This window comes from Ruditapes philippinarum, unplaced genomic scaffold (assembly GCF_026571515.1).
Source record: "Ruditapes philippinarum isolate M1 unplaced genomic scaffold, ASM2657151v2 ctg4875_1_1_1_1, whole genome shotgun sequence".
NCBI lineage: Eukaryota > Metazoa > Mollusca > Bivalvia > Venerida > Veneridae > Ruditapes > Ruditapes philippinarum.
The window spans coordinates 112,375-133,434 of record NW_026861885.1 but is presented as its reverse complement, the minus strand read 5'-3'; the positions used below and the strand labels follow the sequence as shown (position 1 = coordinate 133,434).

At 34.6% G+C, this 21,060-nt stretch overlaps 1 protein-coding gene across 1 annotated transcript; it reads right to left on the bottom strand.

Moving 5' to 3' along the window:
- Positions 1-250: 250 nt before the first annotated feature.
- On the bottom strand, positions 251-19,243 carry LOC132717253 (uncharacterized). The gene is made up of 15 exons (XM_060700689.1): positions 19,170-19,243; positions 18,092-18,679; positions 16,709-17,208; positions 16,149-16,298; positions 15,631-15,730; positions 13,597-13,861; positions 12,296-12,465; positions 10,222-10,257; positions 9,201-9,314; positions 8,602-8,715; positions 6,564-7,546; positions 4,636-4,750; positions 2,651-2,701; positions 1,414-1,597; positions 251-814 (listed from the first exon to the last, which is right to left on the bottom strand). The coding sequence occupies exons 1-15, from the start codon at positions 19,213-19,215 to the stop codon at positions 607-609; spliced, it is 3,624 nt and encodes a 1,207-aa protein (XP_060556672.1). The 5' UTR covers positions 19,216-19,243; the 3' UTR covers positions 251-606.
- Positions 19,244-21,060: the final 1,817 nt, after the last annotated feature.

Here is a 21,060-nt window from a genome sequence, read left to right as displayed (position 1 = left end):
TCAACCGAACAGCTCACTATCATATCATCGTTTGTTACAATCGGACACATTCGCCTCTTTTCAACAAACTCAAAATTATCATTTTTATTGGTAATTGCCGAGGTGTTTCGAAAGCATTTGTAAAAATTAACCCTAGCATAAACACAATGGCGTATTTCAGTTAAAAACTAGGAAAGAAAATATAGAATTCTAGGTGAAAGATGATTTCGTTTAGTAAATCTGTACCAGAACATGACAGAACACAGAGAAAAACTGTTTAAATATTGCTATAAAAACAACAACGGGAACAACAACACAATAGCTGAAAGTACATGTAGTCACAAGTGATGACGTCATCAGTCATATGTAACGTCAATGGATAACAATATTTCAGAAGATGATGTTGACGTTTCCTACGTAACATCATGTGATAAAAAGAAAGAACTTGTTGTCTTGTAGAATCGCCTCTCAATCATTGTTTGATCCGTCATTTTTAAAGTACGTCACGCAATATCTCGACAACGGGCTGACGACGTCATAAAGTAAGAATTTTTCTACGAACGACACTTTATGTAGATCTATTATTCTTTTTTATTTTCATAACGCGAATATTCACACATCTTTTGTTCATTGAACTTCCTCCACTGCATTTTTCTTCCCCCGTATTTTATGAATGAGGTTGACAAGATCAAAGATCATAACCACGCACACCACTATGATAATAAAAACAACACCTGCCACGCCTATATTCTGAGAGGAGGTGCGCGTATCCACCGCACTTTGTTTTCCAGCAACATGTGAGGACAGCTTCTTTTCGTTCACTTTAAGTTCCTTTCTGGAAATAGATAAGAATATTTTGAAGCATAATAATTGGTCGATAGTTCCTAAATATTAACCAATCACGTATAGTCTTACGGTCACTGGAAATCAACAAATCAGATGCAGCTTTACAGTAACATGTCTTAAAGGCTGAACGCCAATAAATTTTTATTTTTCTTCTATAGATATATTAGTACGTAAAATAAATCTACAACTGTACAAACAACTTTGTATCAGATATTCAGTGTATAGGATACATGTGTGAGCATCAAGCACTTAGAATGCCAAGTCCTCTTTAGTACAGGAGTTCATCTACAAATATTCAAAATAAAACGAGTCAAGTAAAGTATGCATTAAGGACGTTTTCCCTTCTATAGCAGAAGCTGTTTAAAAGCTGTTTCCCCTTTTTAATCGTGCAATTTTCCCTTAGAATTAAATTAATATAAAGTTTTTCCTTCCATTTTTGAAATAAAGCGTTATTGTTTGAAAATTCACGGAAAAGGCCCTTCCTCTACCTGTAAAAAAGCTCCGGCATTTGAAAACAATTAGCGGAAACAAAAATTTGTATATATGCAATGTCTAAAAGAAATATCAAGATTTATAACTAGAACTAACTGGTACTTCTCAGATTCCGCCTGATTGTACGCATCCTGTTCAGATTTGTTCATCAGCTGATATTCCTCAAGTTTCGTCTGCCACGAGCACCTGCATGCGCAGTTCTGCCAGCAGCTAGCGTTCGTCTGCTCGGTTAACTGTGGGGTACACTGAGGTTCCTCTGGAAGAAGCATACTTGGTGTCCCTAGTATATAATTAGATTGTGTTAAAATATAAATTAAATTCAACTCCTTACCCAAGCTAAAACATAAGAAGATCTGAGGCGTACTCACAACCAACTGATCTTAAGTTATTTCTTAAGTAACGACATAAGTTGGGAAACAATCTAAGCTAACTTGAGACATCATGGCTATAAATGGTTAAATAGATGGCAAAAGATTCTTAAGAACGGTACAAAATCACGTTTTTTTTTCTTATCAATATAATTTCAATTATAACGGAAATTTAAGGCATTAATCTACTGAATTTCTTAAATGGACTTGTCCAGCTTCCATTTTTGGAACTGTCCATTATCAATATTGGGGATATCAATATGAAAATTAACAGCGAGTCGGCTAACATTATAGAGCCTGATAAGACTTCACTTCCGCCCCCCGCAAGTGAATGATTATCTGTTATTGTCCCTTATATTTATTAACACAAACAAAACATAATAGAACAAATTTCAAATTCTATTTTTAACTATGATTGACGATTTTTTGGCGCATGTGCCACCCGCTTTATTGGAAAATCTCAAACATCGTTATTATAATATCCATTTTGGTTCGATTTTTTTTCACGACACAAGTTCATTCCATTTCATTTGTATAACATTTCAACTTTTTCATTTATTCAATAACTTTCTATAGTATCTGGTTTATGTCTTCTACATGTCACAGGATGAGAAAAATGTGCAGTCTGACCGGGACTCGAACCCGGAACCCTCGGAATACCGTACCGCGGCTCTACCGACTGAGCTATCCGGCCGCCTTCGCATCATCTCCCCTAAATAGTGAACAGTTCTGAACCGTGACATACTCCCCTGCTATATTGAAATTCGTCCTCGAATTTCACAGAGTTACAGACAATGTGAATTAAACTCTGAGCTATTCAGTCACGGTCCCCCGTTGGGCGCCAAATGTCACAGGGTGAGAAAAATGTGCAGCCTTACCGTGCAGCGCTTACACATTTTCTCCCCGAAATAGTGATCAGTTCTGAACCGTGACATACAATTATGGGCCAGTAAGTTAATTCTCACCTTCCAAACTAGATCCACAGTCCTCACCAAACGCCCCGTCCAAATCTGAATCTACCAAAGTAAAGAAAACGTGCAAAACATGATAACAAAATTCTTCATTTTATAACTTCTAACAAAGTAATTTCAATTTTGATGGCTCGGTTGCAAAGAACAAATACATTGTTATTATTACTATTATAGTTATTATTATAACTTGCCCAACTTATATAGCGCCCTTTTCATATAATTATATTATACGTTCAAAAGCGCTTTACAGTGATTTATTTTATGCTTTTCAGTGGATTACTGATTTATCCGTGAAAATTATATTTGGTAATTTCACAGTGAAAATTATCAAAATATAATTTCACTCTTTTCAATGACGAAACTACTTTTTTAAGATTTTCCCCATGTGGTGCCTCAATTTTATTTTTGCTGACAATTCTGACAATGTCAGGCTGTTTAAAGAAAAAGCAAAACTGAAATTGATAAATAACTTAAATGTCAAAAGTAATAAAAAGAAGAAAACTTACTTCTATTCATTCAAATTCATGAAATTCCAATCACCAAATTTCGTTTTTTTGTTTCATTTTGACAGTCTCAAAAATACATTCCTTCCCCATGCAAAACTGCTCTTGATGACATTTGGGCATATTAAAGTATCCTACGAGCAATAACTGCCGTATGCTTTATGAAAAATTGAAAGCATTGACAGCCATAACTCGAAGAATAAGTTAAATCAACCCAGCGTTCTTGAGCAGGTTTCCAAGTTTTCCATTTTCCTAGCTCCTTTTCTGAATGTTTTCACATCTGTCAACACTTATTTTTTGTCTGTTACAATCCTCAAATAAGTTTTCTTTCTTTTAAAAATGTGTATGACTAACAAATCCAAATTATATCCCTCTGAATCTTACACAATTATTTTCCTCCCATGAAATACACAACTTTAAAAAATGGCTGCCGCTTACAATTTACAAAGCCAGGTCTAATATAAATTCGCACTAAGTAACAGAAATATGGATGGATGGTTGGACTTTTTCTCCTACAAGAATTGTTTGTTTTTATTATCAAAACAGGCGATCATTCATATTTTTTTAATAAAATTAATAAATATCACCGTCATTTAATGTTGATTGGCGGACTTATTTTTCAGCTCAAGACTTCTTTTTTTTAATGAGAAATTCCGAATAAATGGGGCTCTCAATGGGGGAAACAGTTTTAATATTAACGTTAAAATTATGGAAATTTCGTTTTAACTTGTTTTTAAGCATAAAATAAAAAGAAAATTTGTCTGTTTGTTGTGTAAGATGTAATTTTATTTCATCTCGTGAACTTTAAAAACAGTATTCTCACTCGTGGCTTCGCCACTCGTGAGAATACTGTTTTTAAAGCCCACTCGATGAAATAAAATTTCATCTTACACACAAACAAACAAATATCCTCTATATAAACTGAGACTAATAATTAAATAACAGACAGTATCATTAAATAGTAAGACATGTTGATACATTTATAAAAAAACATGTTTTAAAAATCCTTTAATATACCAGTTGTATTCACAGCAAGAAGTGTGTTTAGTCAACTGCAAGTTCAAGTCCTTGGGACACAATTCTTTATATATCTTATAACGAATTCTGACATATACCCCGACACTGATTCAATTGTTAACATGTATGCAAAGAAGTTGACATGTAACTTTGATTGACTAATCATAGAAAATCCAATACAGTCTTACATAAATGTAACTTTCAGCAGGTATTTTTCTAAGACACTGATATGGGGTCATGTGATTTGGTTATTAAGTCGAGACCGATGATATTTGGATATCAGTTTATTTTATTGATTGATTGTCCCATAATCCACCTTGTAACTTAGTCAAACGACAAACTCCCTCTCGAACACGCATTACCCTTTTTAAAAATTGTTTGATGTCTCTTGCCCATTTCCCCCTCTCTGGCAAAACAACAACACCTTGGACGTGCCTTACAAACATGCAGACAATATACCTTGCTTAGTCGTGCTATATCCGAAGTAACATACACTTTCTTCGTCTGCAAGGCCGTCACAGTCCGCGTCTGTACCGTCACCATCCGTACCGTGTTTAAGACGACATATTTGATTCTGAAAGTAAACAAATCTCTTTATTACATTAGTAAGCAAAACAAGAAAAAAAGATTTATCAATACTATTTCTTCTTATTAAATATAGATAAAGAAAATAACTGACGTTAATTAATACAACAAATTTAATTAAAAAATTTTCAGCAAGGTCCTATCCTTTAAACTTGTTAAGTTGATATAACTCCATTTTGCTATGACTCTGTCATTGATTTTTCCATAGTAACAAAATGCACTATCATATTTGAAGATATACTTAAATGAACAATTTGTTAAATTCGGATATTTTCAGACCGGACTATAGAATTCATGAGCAGATTGTGTTTCACTTAATAATGTATGTGAATTGATCTTGCTATGATTTATGTAAATGGTCTTGCAGTGATTTGTGTAAATTTGTCTAGCACTGGTTCCTGTGAATTGGTCTTGCACTGATTTGTATACATTAGTCTTGCCCCGATAGGTTTAAGTAGATCTCTAGTCTAATTTGTGTAAATTGCACTGATGCATGTTAATTGGTATAGCTGCTATATGTAAATTTGGCTTATTTATACATTAAACAGATCATGCAATGACTCATGTTATTTGGTCTTGCACTGATTAATGTAAACTTGTCTTGCACTGGTTCATGAATAGTGGTCTTTCACTGATTTTGTAATTTGGTCTTGCACTGATCCATGTAAGTTGGTCTTGCACTGATCCATGTAAATTGGTCTTGCACTGATCCGCGTAAATTGGTCTTACACTGATCCATGTTAAATGGTCTTTCATTGTCAGATTTGTGTATTTTGGTCTTGCACTGATCCCTGTAAATTGGTCTTGCACTAATCCATGTAAATCAGTCTTGTACTGAGCCATGTTAATTGGTCTTGCACTGATCCATGTAAATCTGTCTTGCACTGATCCATGTAAATTGGTCTTGCACTGATCCATGTTAGTTGGTCTTGCACTGATCCATGTAAATCGGTCGTTCACTGATCCATATTAATTGGTCTTGCACTGATCCATGTAAATCGGTCTTGCACTGATCCATGTTAATTTGGTCTTGCACTGATCCATGTAAATCGGTCTTGCACTGATCCATGTAAATTGGTCTTGCACTGATCCATGTTAATTGGTCTTGCACTGATCTATGTAAATCGGTCGTTCACTGGTCTTGCACTGATCCATGTTAATCGGTCTTTCACAGATCCATGTATATTGGTCTTGCACTGATCCATGTTTATCGGTCTTGCACTGATCCATGTAATTTGGTCTTTCACTGATCCATGTTAATTGGTCTTGTACTGATCCAGGTAAATTTTGCTTGCACTGATCCATCTAAAATGGTCATTGGTCTTGCACTGTTCAATGTTAATCGGTCTTTCACTGATCCATGTAAATTGGTCTTGCACTGATCCATCATGTAAAATGGTCTTTCACGGTCAGATTTGTGTAATTTGATCTTGCACTGATTAATGTAAGCTTGTCTTGCACTGGTTCATGTATGGTGGTCATTCATTGATTCATGTAATTTGGTCTTGCACTGACTTTTGTAAACTGGTCTGACGTTTAATTATGTTAATTTGATTTGAATATCATCGTTTCTTTGTATGTTCTTTACGTCGATTTTATCTCCTTTTTGGTTATATCTAGGCAACCGGTTTGATTTCCTGAATAACTAACCATTTATTACAAGTGTCTTCGCAAGTGACAGACTACTAACCCAATTCAGTGGTATGAAACAAATGATCATAAGTCTAAACGTCAAAAAGAGTTTACTAAATATTTTCCAACTATTGCTTAAACCCAAACTAATGATCATTGCAAAAACTTACATTTGAGAAATCTTTATACAGTGACGTTGAAGGTGTGACGTCAATTCCAGTAAAAAGTATACGAGCATACATCAGGAACGTGTTCAACCCTTCATACGAATAATAAAAATCCCCTAGAGTGGCGTCAGTATTATTCAGCGTAACCTCCGTTACAGTTCCGTGTTTATCAGTTGCCGTGACATTTTCTGTAGTAGCGCTGTATCCGAGCATTACAGGATTGTCCATAAATGACTCTACCGGAGACAATATGTGAAAACTAGCGGTGTAGCTTGGAGAACTGTCGGGATTATTTAAGTATAAAATGGCTACTCCGACAGGGAAGTTTGACGTAATATTGTATGTCACAGACGGGTCTGTTACCAGTTCTTTTGAATCTCCACGTGACAGAAGGACATAAATGCCGTCAAAATCTCCATGAATTTCTAAAACAGTGTTATTGCTATTTGCCACAATCTTAATTTTAGCACGCATCTCTCCGTTTTCACTGAAGCCAAATGCCGGCGTAATGTAACTGGTTCCCCAAGTTTTAGTTGCTGGAACCTGGAACCAAGTCATACCAAATTCGGATCCAGCGTCTGTTCCACAAAACAACGCAAAGGGTTTGTTTCCGGTGAAGAGAGTTCCTGTTTGAAAGGTTGAAAATGTTTCTGAAAATGATTTAAACATATCTCGAGTCAAAATCTGACTTCCTGTGTAAATATTTACGCTGGTTCCCGGTTCTAAAGACGCAACCGAGCAGTGCAAATCGGAAGAACCAAATGAAATTGTCATGTATTCATTTCCAACAGCGTCCAAGGGTTGAAGCAGACGTGAATTTACACCATTCGGTTCGAAACTAGAGTACACAATTGAATCATCCTCAGCAAAAATGTACACTGGACTGGTAACATCAGTTACAAGAAAACTGGAGTAGGAAACATTTGTGACGTCATCGACAATCGTCTCAGCTTTGGAGGTTAGGAATCCACTTCCGCTTTCGACACCTGTGTCAAATAAAAAAATGTAATACAGATCTATGTTAACTGTGAACCTCTAAAAATGTTTTATAAGTATATGGCATTAATTTTGGTATGTGCTAAGCATAATAAGATATAAGCACATCTCAATATTTCTCGAATGTAATCCCTTAAAAATGAAATAAATCCGAAGCTTTTATGTGAATGTTTTAAAATGGAATAAAATATACATAGCTTAATTCTATGATTATTGAGAGGAAAGTTTTAACATTCAAGTCAGATGAGTACGGTTTAAAATTCAATTAAGTTAATTGTTTAATCTAGCGTCTGCAAAAATGGAAAAGGATTTTATGGTCTTTGATCCTGAGCGGCCATATATACAATTAACAAGACCATTTCTACCCGTACCCCGCCTGCCCTTAGCCAATGAGATGATAACAAAATGGATGACAAAGACCTCGCCCGCCATGTTTTTGACGAGTTGCCTGTAGAATTTAACTACTATCTTCATGTGAAACATGAAACCAGTGCTTAGGGCTTTAGTTTCGAGCTTTAGTAAAAGTTGCATATAAGACTTCGTTATAAAAGTTTCCGCAGAACGAGGTCAATTTTTATCACGCGGTTATGCAAGAATACATATCTAAGCTTTTGAATTTTCCGTACAGGACAGCAACTATATTCCAACTGCGGGCAACATGAAGTTTGGTCGAAATCTGCCTTCATATTTAGGGGGAAAATCTTAAGAAATTATTGATTTTTTGTTGGGTTTGGTTACGACGCACCAACACAGTAAATGTCACATGAAGATTTTCCAGCTTTCTTGTTGGGAAAAGACCTCTGGTGGCCTTCCATGCGTTATTTCTGGCACGAGCTCGCACCAGAGTAGAACGGCAATGTTCCGTAAACTAGCTAGATAGCTTCATTACATGAAAGAATCCGTGTCGGGATTTGAACTCACAGCTATAAGGGGCAAGTGGTTTGAAGTCAGCGTCTTTATCACTCAGCTATTCTATAGCTAATTTGACAATTTTGGCCAAATATGTAAGCCAAAACTTCATAGATGATTGTAAAATATAACATACCAATACGCGGTTCTTCTTGGTAAGATCCAACAATTTTCAAATACTGTGTATATAAAGCAGACGTCCAAGGCGCCGGATGATAAACAAACATTCTCCCATGACTATCTGGTGAACCTGGTACATGAAGATAAATTTAGTTAAACGAATAAGACTTGCTTTGAAGAACTTACACATCAAATTCAATGAAATGACCACTCTTAATGTACGAAATGCTGCAGGCAAAAAATTTCCGATTCCAATGGTACATATTTTATCAAAATAGCCATTTCTACTATTCCCGATAAGCTTGCAGAAATTGTGACATATTTTCATCATAGAAAAAAAATCTATTTTACGTGTTCACCCATCCTGTGTTATTTTAATAAATTATACTCAGAATACAAAATTGTCTGTTTGTGCTTGTGTTTAAGCACTATGTTTAAGTAAGCTGTCCTTAAGAACAATGCTTAGGACTAGAAACAATGTAGTTTAGGTTCAGCAGGTCTTTCTGTACTGCAGAAATTTTTAAAGGGAATTCGATATCATGTGAACCAAGTATTCATTCGAAAATGGTTTATATAACATGTAACACAAAGTACTGAAGTCGTAAAAAAACTTACATATGCCGCAAAACAGTTGACAATTTAGGTTCACCCATTCAGTGTAACTTGGGTTAGTACAAAGGTCGTCCGGATATTGGTTACAGTTTGCTACAGTATCCTGACAACGCCAATCTATAAATAGACAATAAAATGACATTTTAGCATGTCAAAGGTCATGTCAAAATTTTGATTATGCTTTGGCATTGACTAATATTTTTATAAAGTAAACAAACGTTGACAGAAAACAAACAAACAAAAACAATGACTGGTTCCTTAATCTACTTAAATAGAATATAGATTATATGTCATATGTTGCGGTTCGGATCGGATCGGTATATCCGTCCCGAGGGGGCCCGCTTTTGGGCGATAACTAGGCTTAGCACAATCTGTCAGAAACTTGGTGGTGAGGTTAAAATAATAAATATTAAGATGAAATTGCTCTACCACAGTATAGAACCTGACCAGACTACACGGATGTGCCGGCTGGCCTATCCCTTTTCTGATGGCAAAAGTAAGTGGCAAAATATAGTCACGACGAGTGGCGGCGAGGCCGAGTGGTCAATGCGTCGGACACGTAATCCAAGGGTGCGTGGGTTTAAACCCAGTCAGGTTCAAGCCGTTGTTTCTGTTAGCAAGAAATTTTACGCTCATTTTAAAATACTTATTGGTTACAGGAACGGATTCGGGAGTGTTTTAATTAGGTTATAGCTTCCAACACAATCAAACTAAAATAAACTAAAAGCTTGTTAATTTCGGTTCAAGCATGAAATTAAACCAAAATACAATTTTTATATATGCAATAAAATCACTATTGGGGTTTTAGTTAAGGATATGATCAATTTGCAAAGATGGGTATTGGCGGGGATTTTACAGTCCTGCAGATCTACTACCGAGGTTTGATAAATTAATCTAAAATGTAGAAGTTCCGGATAAAAGAGGTACCCAAAGGGAGAAGGTTGCCATGCTTACAATTGATAGGTACAATAACATATTACAACAGATATATACATCTCTTAAAGACTTTTTTGTATTAACATACCTGACGCGAACTTTCCACAATCTGTCCTGTACATATCTGAAACATAAAAAACATGTACAGATTCCATTTTCAACAAACTCACATAATGTAATATAAAATATATCACAAAAATAAAAGATTAAGAGCTCTAAATCAATTTTATTTCATAATAAAAAGTGTCTTTTTTTACAGACCCAGTTATGTAATAGGAATGTTTTTTTCCTTCGTATCAATTTTACTAAATATTCAATATTTATTCATCAATGATTCAATAAGAGGAACTACATAAGTTTTCTTTCGTTCGAATCCTTTTCAATTTTATGTAACAATTATATACATATAAAATGTAATGTATGTAAAATATTGAAATAAATATGTTTAAACTAATAAGATGATACCTACTTTTGAAATAAAAACATACATGAATGCATACACTAAACTACACCAAAAATAATACTAGACCATACTGTAGAAAATTTATACAAGGGAAGGCACTAAGCAGAGGGAATCGGAACGTCCTTGGCTATTATCTATAATAACCTCGGAAACAATACGGATTGAAAGTAGTTCTACCACGTGTTTGCAGATGTAAGCACAAACAGAGAGTGTAATCTTCAATAATGTAAAACGAATGAATATATTTGACAACCAAAGGAAATTAAAGTAAGATTGAGTACAATTATGATTGAAATCAAGTTTGACAACCATTTTTAATTTGAATATAACCTCTGATGTACAATTTTAAACAAAACCGACTTAAATCCAACAGGTTGGCATTTTGTACTTTCGGTTTCTACTTCCATAATAATAAGTATATAAATGATGTATTGTTTACTATTATATGTATGAATTCACTAATTGCAGGTCGACATTTACATGATATATTGTACATGTATAAAAACTTGTCAACAACACCAAGCATTAAATAACTACTAGTATTTGTTTACATGTTTAGTTTCTCAGCGTAGGTTAGACCGAAATACCGTTTCCGTTCTGTGTATTCATACTATAATTGTGTTCAATGTCCTTATACGAAGACTGATGGAAAGGGCCGAAAAATTGCGATTGCAGACAGAGGTAGTTGTCCCGTTACCATGGTTTATTTAAAATATTGCGGAAAAAATGTCGTCCATGTCATCAAACTGACATTTATCAAAATTAACCATTTCATATTAACAAACATACATTCACCATACCACACCATACCACACCAAAAATTACCTGATTAAATTAATGCCATACTGCAGAAATTTAAAAAACACTTACTGTGATGACTGACACTTAGTACACACCCACGAGGTGGAGCTATTTAGATAGTTGTTTTTAATATGTTGTGTATATCATGTATTATAAAGAGACTTACAGTGTATGTACGAATGTAAAACAATAAAGCTGTATATTATAAGCTATGGTGTTGATTTTGATAATCCTCAAATAAACAGAATGTTACAATGGCGACGAGTAATGGAGACAAAGTTTAAAAACAAAAATAAAACAAATGAGGATTAAAACAAATATTCTGATCTAGAAACAATTGGAATAAATCAATTTTAATTCCTTCAAACAAATGGAATTAAAAACAATTTAAGTGTGAAAATAAACAGAATGAATGATCTATAGGGTTGTAAGTCAAAAGGGCACATCTGTGAAGGTGATAAGTACAAGTGGCAACATTTATTACAGGAATGTAAGTCATGTAAAACCATACTTTGGATAATAATTGTGTTATCAAACAAAGGGTGTGCTGACATTAGAAGTTGGATTATAGTGTTATATTTATCTAATAAGCAATCATTATAGTGTTATATTTATCTAATAAGCAATTAGTTTTCTAGGTGTTCATATTAGAAGTAGATATTATTAGTTTATGAATTTATACCGTGAGAAACTATTCAAATCAAGGGAGGATGTGATGACTGACACTTAGTACACACCCACGAGGTGGAGCTATTTAGATAGTTGTTTTTAATGTTATGTATATCATGTATTATATAGAGAATTACAGTGTATGTACGAATGTAAAACAATAAAGCTGTATTTATAAGCTATGGTGTTGATTTTGATAATCCTCAAATAAACAGAATGTTACACTTACCATACCATATAGTAGCATTATTCATCAATCCACTCACTCTTAAACTAACTAAACCTGCCGACAAGGGCATTTCAGTGATAATACCGGCGCATACGCCATTGAAATTTCTTCTTCCTATGTCCACACAAAATTTATTTTGGCTCTGCATTACCCAGTAGGATATTACGTCACTGAAAATGTAAGACATACATTTAGGTCAACCTCAGTCGTATTCAATCGAATTCAAGTTTTAAATAATGCCTCATTCATTAGAGTCAAAATTCAATCTGATCTTCGGATATTATGCTTCGCATATAATAAGGCAAAATTTTGGAACTACTTTCAGTCGCATTGTAAAATGGCATCTTTGTGGCAAAAATGATAGAGATATATTTCTTATATACAGTGGCAGAAAGAATAACTGCAGTAATATTTTGAAATTGATAACACACGTTGTCAATTTCCCTTCTAAACAAAGCATAGAAAACGTTTGAAGAAGTTACATAAGAATTTCTTTTTCTTGCGAACGAACACTGCCTTATAACCCGGGCGTATTGCGTTTATGTAGTTACGTTCTACGTACGAGGACTCCAATCGGAAATTAACGGGAAGAGCCGGTGTTTTACGATTTGGTCAAAGTGCTTTTACCATTGGCGCCATACCACTGAAGATTTTAATATGTAACCAATGAATAGTATTAAATATCATGCCATTAAATGTATTGAGAAATCATGTGAAGAAACTATCTAGCTATCAGGAAGTTGGGATTGATTAAGTCGATGCTTGACTGCGCCTGAAATAACACACGAAATTCAATGGCTTCCTACGTTTACATTCCATACAAAAGTTGTTTGATGACCTGTATTGTACCTTAATATGTTCAAATTATGCTTCAATCTGGGCAACACCTTGTATCATTTAGGGAAGCTTTGAAAATATTAATTGACTGAATAACAAATTGTTCAGGCAAGCTTGGTGGTCGCCAGGATGTATTCAGTTGACACCAGAAGGCTGGATACTCGAAACATATCTTAGTATATAATGATGCTAAATGAAACCATAATGGATTCAAGAATCAATTCGTTTTTGTTTACTTTCTTTTAAAACTTAATAAAAATGGCACCAAACGGCACTCGATATGGCCTTACTGATATGGCCTTACTGCGACCGTGCGTTTTCGGATTATAAGTTCTTGATTTCATCCAGTTCTAAACAATTTGAATTACTTATACCTTGCTAATATACTGATTTAAAAGAAAAATGTAAGATAAATGCAAGACGGTATTATTAAACTAAACAATGCCAAGTATTGTTATATTTACTGTTTACAGTTCGTCAGATCTAGTATGTCGCTTGTGTTCACTTTCTTTATGACGTCACACTTCGGAAAACATCTGTAAACGATTATATGTGACCAAGATATGTATATAATGAACTTTCCTGGGGCAGTTTCAGATAGTTCAATTTGCACAGTTTCGCATGTCTGAACCCGGAATAACAGCTCATAAAAATCGGTGACGTTTGCCGTATACGCAGGTATTTCATCAGTCACGCCAGGAATAAATGTTGACGTAATCTTTGCATTTTCTATAAATACAAGAATTTGTAACAGAGTTACAAACGTCCCCCGCCTCAGGGATTTTTTCTACGAAGCATAAAATTGTGCTATTTCAAAAGATTGAGGTATAGATCTCAAGACTTTCAGTTCAAACTTATGATCAATGCTAGATCTGCAAATGCAACAAATTATTAAAGAAATAAAATAAAACACGGAATTTAAAAATTTATCATGTTAAGCTTTGACCTCTAAGTGGAGATAGGGGCGCAGGTGTTATGCATGACATATCGTCTTATTATTGTAACTATTTGTGCCAAGTATTTTCAAAATTCCGAAGTTATAGTTCGGACACAAAATATACCCTATAACAGACTATGTAAATCTTTGACATCTAAGTGTAACCTTGACCTTGGAGGTAGGGACACAAGTGTTACACATGACATATTATCTTATCATTGTGACTATTTGTGCCAAGTATTTTCAAAATCCCTTGATTTATGCAGAAGTTATGGATATGACACAAAATATACCATATAACAGACTGTTAACCTTTGACCTCTAAGTGTGACATTGACCTTGAAGGTAGGGATGCAGGTGTTGTACCTGACATATCGTCTTCTTATTGTGACTATTTGTGCCTAGTTATTTTAAATCCCGAAGAAGTTCTTGATCGGACACAAAATATACCCTAAAACAGACTATGTTAATTTATGACCTCTAAGTGTGACCTCGAACTTGGAGGTAGGGATGCAGGTGTTGTGCATAACACATTGTCTAATTAAAGTGACTATTTGTGGCAAGTATTTACAAAATCTTTCGATCTATGAAAAAGTTATGGACCGGACACAAAATAAACCCAATAACAGACTATGTTAATCTTTGACCTGCAAGTGTGACCTTGACCTTGGAGGTAGGGAACCGGTTGTTGCGCATGACACATCGTCTCATTATTGTGAACAATTGTGGCAAGTACATCGTATTTACAAAATCCCTTCAAAGATAAGAAAGTTATGGACCGGACACGACATATACCCTCAAATAGACAATGTTGACTTGAATGAGCAAGTGAGACATTGACATTGGAGGTAGGGGTCTGATTGTTGCGCATGACACATCGTCTGATTATAAGAAACATTTGTGCCAAGTTATTTCAGATTCCTTTGATAAATGAAAAAGTTATAGACAGGACACGAAAGTGTGACGAGACGGACGGACAGACAGACGGATGTTCTAACAGGAGAGTAATCCGGTTGCTACTCTATTGTTTTCTCTATTGTTCTTTTTAGCCACACAAAAGAAAATAGCCACATAAAGCATTTTGGAATAAATGACATCAAAGAGAAAGAACAGTCACCTATTGTCCCTCTAGCCACATGTATTGATACCAACAGATTGTGAACAAGAATGCTCTCTTATAGCAAACAGTCGGTCATGCTGCCTAACCTAACCAATCAGAAAACTGTTTGCAAAATATGTTGCGATGTAGATCGCCCGTGACCTCGATCTTTGACCTACTAATCTCACAATCAAAAGTGCCAATATACCGCTGATAGGTCTTTGTTGCTGTTGTTGTTGTTTTGTTTTTGTTGTTGTTTTTTGTCAAAGTTATATTAACAACAGTTACTGTGACCTTGACATTTGACCTAATTACCTCAAAATCTATATGCTCACCTACTGGTCATAACTAATCTCCAAATCAAATATGAAGAAAGAAGGGCAAAGCTGTCTTACTTTTTCTTTTTTATACCTACATAGAAGATAAAGCGAAACATTTGATGTAGATCTAAGTCTAACTTACCGAAGCAATAATCTTCGTCAACGTTCCCATCACAATCATTGTCAATGCCATCCCCGACACTTGACCTGTATACGCTTGTACCACACGGCGTCCCAGTCAGCTAGTCAATGAAACCGTCATTTCACTTAAAACTTCAAAGTGTTTGTTTGTTTGTTTAATTAAATTAGAGTTTACGTCACATCGACACAGTATACGTCATATGGCGACGTTCCAGCTTAAAATAGTGGTAGAGAAAGACCTCAAGTGCCCATCCGTGCATTATTTCAGACACGAAAGGACAACTGAGTAGAACCACCGACGATCCGTAAGCTAGCTAGATAGCTTTCTAACATGAAAGAATCTAAAGTCCCTGTCGGGATTCGAACCCACAGCGGTAAGAAGACATTCAATTTAACTATTCTAAAAGTTTTTCATAACATAATGGCTATAAGTGAATCAACATAATGGCTATAAGTGACATCATGGCTTTAAAAAGCCAAAATATACAGTTTATTTTATGACGACATACATGTACTTACAATTAATGGAGGACTCAGCGGAAACACGGCATAGTTAATCATAACAATGCCGCCAAAGGGAGCATTCTGACCTGTTTTGATCAACTTGTCGGAAACTGATAATGTCGCCGTCTGGTTCAGTGAATTGACCTGATAAGGTGTATACGGTACCTGCAAAATAAAAATACAACTGTTACAGTAACTGTTAGTGTAATAACATATTCTTACCAAGGTTCAACATGAACGAAAATCATTTGATATTATTATATCTCGTCTGGACGAACGAAACAAAATGCTTAGTTTGGCCACATGAATTAATTTTAAAGGTAGCATAATTAATTGTTCAGAAAATGTGTTTCTTATCATGCGATGAAAGTTTCTACAAACAACAATAAAGGTCGTAAAATTTAACTATGTGCTGCTTTGCAAGTTTGCAGATAACATAAAGCATGAAGAGGGACCTGCCAATTTTCTTATGGGGTCATATCAAGACATTGGCAGTGTTTGCATGGTTGATAACCAGAAAAAAACAACAATTCAATTTAATTAGAAAGTTTTGATATAAACAATATGACAAATACCTTTGTAATTATAGGATCGCCTTGGCACGGCACGGAGTCGCCATTACTTAACACATACTGAAAGAACGTTGGCTGGTTGTTGGCGTTGTGGACGTATGACGTCAGAAAGTGTTCAAAAGCCGGTACGGTTGTCATGCCAACTGAATATATTGGGTCGTATGATCCGAAAGTGATTCCAACATAAATAATGACTTGTACAGGTTTTGTTGACTTTATATAACTAACTGTAGATTCCTCAAGCCTCCTTTTCAAAGTCTGGCCATTTCCGGTCATCTCCACAGTTTTAAAACCAGACATTTCAACAAAGGTTTTTGGCTCACTAGACGTGATGTGAATCACAACTCCGTATGCAGTTTCAAATCCTCGGACTATGAACTCTGTCCCCCAATGAGGAACCGGCGTAAGCTGTTCCATGAAGTGTAACAGTCTGGTTCCATCAGCAGGCATTGAGCGGGTACCGGCAATAACGGAAACTGGTTTGTCAGCGTAAATGAATGTGCCTATTATAAACACAAAAAGAACAGAAAACATTATAGTGATTCGTATGTTGTTGTTGTCTTTCTTTTCAGAAATAATTCTATGTCAATAAACAATGCAGTGTAATAATTCATCAAAACCTATGTTTCTCCAAGAACAATACCATTAAAAAGAAAGTTACAAATAATAATAAAAAAATATTAGTCACCAAATGTTGGAGTTTGAAACACATGAATATGTATATTTAGTGAAACAAAAGGCAAAGTTGATAACGAAAAATAGCAATAAAAATAAAAATGATAAAAAACGATATCTCATGTGAAATTTTTAGGAAGACCATGTCATAACAAAATCGTTTGTTTGATTTACGCTGATATCAGCACCTTTTTGTCATATTTTGGCGGTCGGTCAGCCGAACTAACTATCCAGGCAAGTGTCCAAATGATTTCTGACAATGAGTGGAAAATGACCATTGGTCAGATGTCCAGTTTTCAGATCGAACCAGCAATATCTGGATTACAAATCCTATGATTCTCACATTAAGCTCAGCATATGGACCTTGATAAAGATACTAAGCTAGGAACCAAAGAAACAAACAGAATCTTTTTTTTTAAAGTTTCCCAAGACGACTTTGGTAAGTTAAAGCCTAAGTTCACCATTACTGGCTAGTGTCCGATTTTCTGGTATGTAAAAATATTACTAATGCTAAGTAATGACATAGCAGAAAAATTAGCTGTCCGGCATATACCGGTAAATGGATGGCAATTAGCACGTAAAATTAAACGGAAGTCAATGCGAAAACAAACAGCGTACGGCAGAACTACGGTAGAAAAATATCTTTATTGTTTACTTAAAGAACCCTGTTCAGTCAAATATATTAAACTTTATGTCAAAATATTTGCTTACCTGTTAAGTCGTGAGTTGTTTCGATTTGGATAGTTTCCGGGAAAGTTAGATTAAATGACGTATGATATTTGCTTCTCCATGACTTCTCTCCGACACAGATCACAACTTCGTCAACTTCGCTCGGAAGCTTGATGTACACGCGCGTCAAGCCCGGTGATACAGAAGCAATAGCCACCTGACAAAATCCCCCTAATGCACAGAATGTGCTGACGTAATACTCATTTCCGATTTCAGATGTAGCTAGGGCGGCATACCCTTCGTCATATCCATTTTTCTCGTACACAATATGCAAATTGAAACCGTTACCTAGAGTTTCAACAGTAATAGATTTGTTTGCAAGCTCTGACCGATTTAGTAGAGACCCTTCTTCAAAGTTTTCCATAGCGACAAACTGAACTGTGTTTTTGTAAATGTTGTTTCTTGTTACTGTTTGAACGACAGAGTCGTTGTTTAATGTAGTGGACACCGTATCAATCGTATTTGGACCAGGATTTGCTATCATGAAAGTGATTTTCACGTTTGTTTCTGTACCATCACCACCTAACCCTAGCGAAGGTAAGATATAAATGTTACCAGCGCTTCGTGTACCTGAAATGAGGAGAATAAACATCTAACTGAATAAACAAAGTGAGTTTTTTGACAACAACAAGAGAGTTTTATACTCAAAGGTTTTTTATTCATGATAAAAATTCTGCTCTTTTTTAGTTTGATTCATGAATGCAAGTCTACCAACTTTATCTACTTGCGATTGTATACTTACACACAACTATAATGGATAATTTAAGTTACAAAGTTCAAAACGATCTAACGATTTTCATTAAGCTTTTTACCAATTTTTATTCTCATAAATTAAGTATTCAATCTTGTCAACATTTTGTTTAGCTTTGTATGATCGAGTAAGTTTGATACAGCAAGGAAAAAAGGGTCCAGATCTGTTTCTTTGCGAACATGGAACCAGACATAAATTAGTAGTATCTTTATAACTTTACATGGATTTTTTATTTTCTAATTTTAATCATTTTCTTTCTTTTTTTGAACGAATGAAAATAAAATCAGCAGATATCTTTCATATGATTACCTTGTATAAGTGCCAATAGAACGAATATCCTTATTCCTAATTCCATTTTTCTTTTGTAACGCTATCCCTGAAATGAATGGGATAATTAAAAAAAGGTAACTGTATTTTTATGATGACGCAGCATGAACACAAATGCGGATGTTTCTAAATTCAAACTTTCTGTATAAGCTGGTGCTATGGGGCATGAACGGTAATTTGCACATTACCGTCCATGAACAGACTCAATCAGTCTGAGTCTGCAATATGTTTGTTGTTTTGTGCGTTCTTTGCGGATTCTGTTTTTTTTTATATTACATAAACACTTTAGGGCATACTTGACAGAAAAGCTTTGCAGAGGAAATTTTTTTTAAAGATAAACAGACCCAATCACGAATTTCATAAGTATCTCTGTTGGAGATGTTTGACAGTTTCGAAGACAACAACCAAAATTAAAATACATATACTTCCATGTTTTCCTTTGTTATTTTGAATTTATAACATTTCATCCTTAGTATATATTTTTGTTTCATCATCGTCAGTAATATTTAAATGGTTCTTACATTGGGAACTTAGTTTTTAAAAAATAAGTGATAACTTAACTGACACAACATGTATAGAATAAATCAAAATAATTTTAAAAAAAAGAAACTCATCACAATAATTGAATAAAGTTATTATACTTACTTTATATACAATTTTCCTGAAAAGTCTGGAAGACAGCTTCAGAAAATAGTTCTCTTGTCTCTCCAATTATGTATTCTTGCACCCGGTTATGATCTTAGGCCAATAAAATCTATGAAACCATATACGCATATACGTCAGCTCTTTTTAAAGTTTTGTTTCATTATCGCCCCAAAAAATACTGATACAAATGGTACACAATGACATGTAAGTTTGTTGTATGAATTTTTACCCTGTGAAGATTGTTTAAGTAGTCCCCTGATTTATATTAGCAAAATAAAATTGTTATTTTTTGTTTCAAAATATTGAATAGACCATAAACCTCATACAATTATTTAGCATGGCCTAAATGCATTGATACCATTTTAATGGCCATCGATAAACGTTCAATAAATTCTAATTTGTTTTAACACAAAGATTCTTGATAAAACCGTCATGTTTCCATTTAAAAGTCGATTTCCCTTTTATTTAAGCGGGGCTATTTACTTTTCGCGGCTTTACATATTCACACAATTGGAAATCGTCGAACTTCCGGCAACAAATAAAATTCTTGTTTACAGTTCGCAAGTTTCTAATGGATGTCGTAAAATTCAACTTTTCGGTCAATATACTTATGTGAATCTTATTTCATGAGGTTTCAAATGATTATTTGTAGAATATTTTTATTCGGAATCAGCCTTCAAAGTATGTTACATAACGGAAATCTCGTCAAGAAAAGAGTTTAAAGGTTTCGTGAAATGGAGTGCATTCTGACATCGTGATAACGGCCGACTTTTATTAAGTAGGTGTACTTTTTCCCTCCGAGAATCAAAAATCAATCATAATATCAATTATAAATCAATAATGTTGCCTCATATTTAACTCAAAGAAATTTTAAAAAGTCGTTAGTAGTTTGCGACTAACTATTACTTAATCTAACAATATTATAACTTTTGTTGCAAGGCCTTGACATTTAAGAAAACGAGTGGTCTGTATGCATCATAAGGGTTAAATAATTATGTTCAGAAATTAATTAATTAATTGATTGATTAATTAATTTGTTTATGATAGATTTACGTCATTTAAACTGATTTCCACCGCGTAACGTCGTATGCAGTGTTCAAGTGTTTATGATTTACTGAAATGTTGTGCAAATATGTATGTGTTTCCTATAATCATCACATTTATTTACGGCGAAGCGTATTTCTATCGAAATTCACATTATTTATGATACATGTATATTCTTTTAATT

Bases quoted from the DNA above. Each gene is read 5' to 3' on its own strand.
- LOC132717253 (XM_060700689.1), bottom strand. From the start codon at position 19,215: ATGGAATTAGGAATAAGGATATTCGTTCTATTGGCACTTATACAAG. The intron at 4,751-6,563 runs GTAAGTTTTTGC...GTTTACTTTCAG, and splicing joins TGTATAAAGATTTCTCAAAT to AATCAAATATGTCGTCTTAA. The intron at 1,598-2,650 runs GTGAGAATTAAC...ATTATATACTAG, and splicing joins CTGTGGATCTAGTTTGGAAG to GGACACCAAGTATGCTTCTT.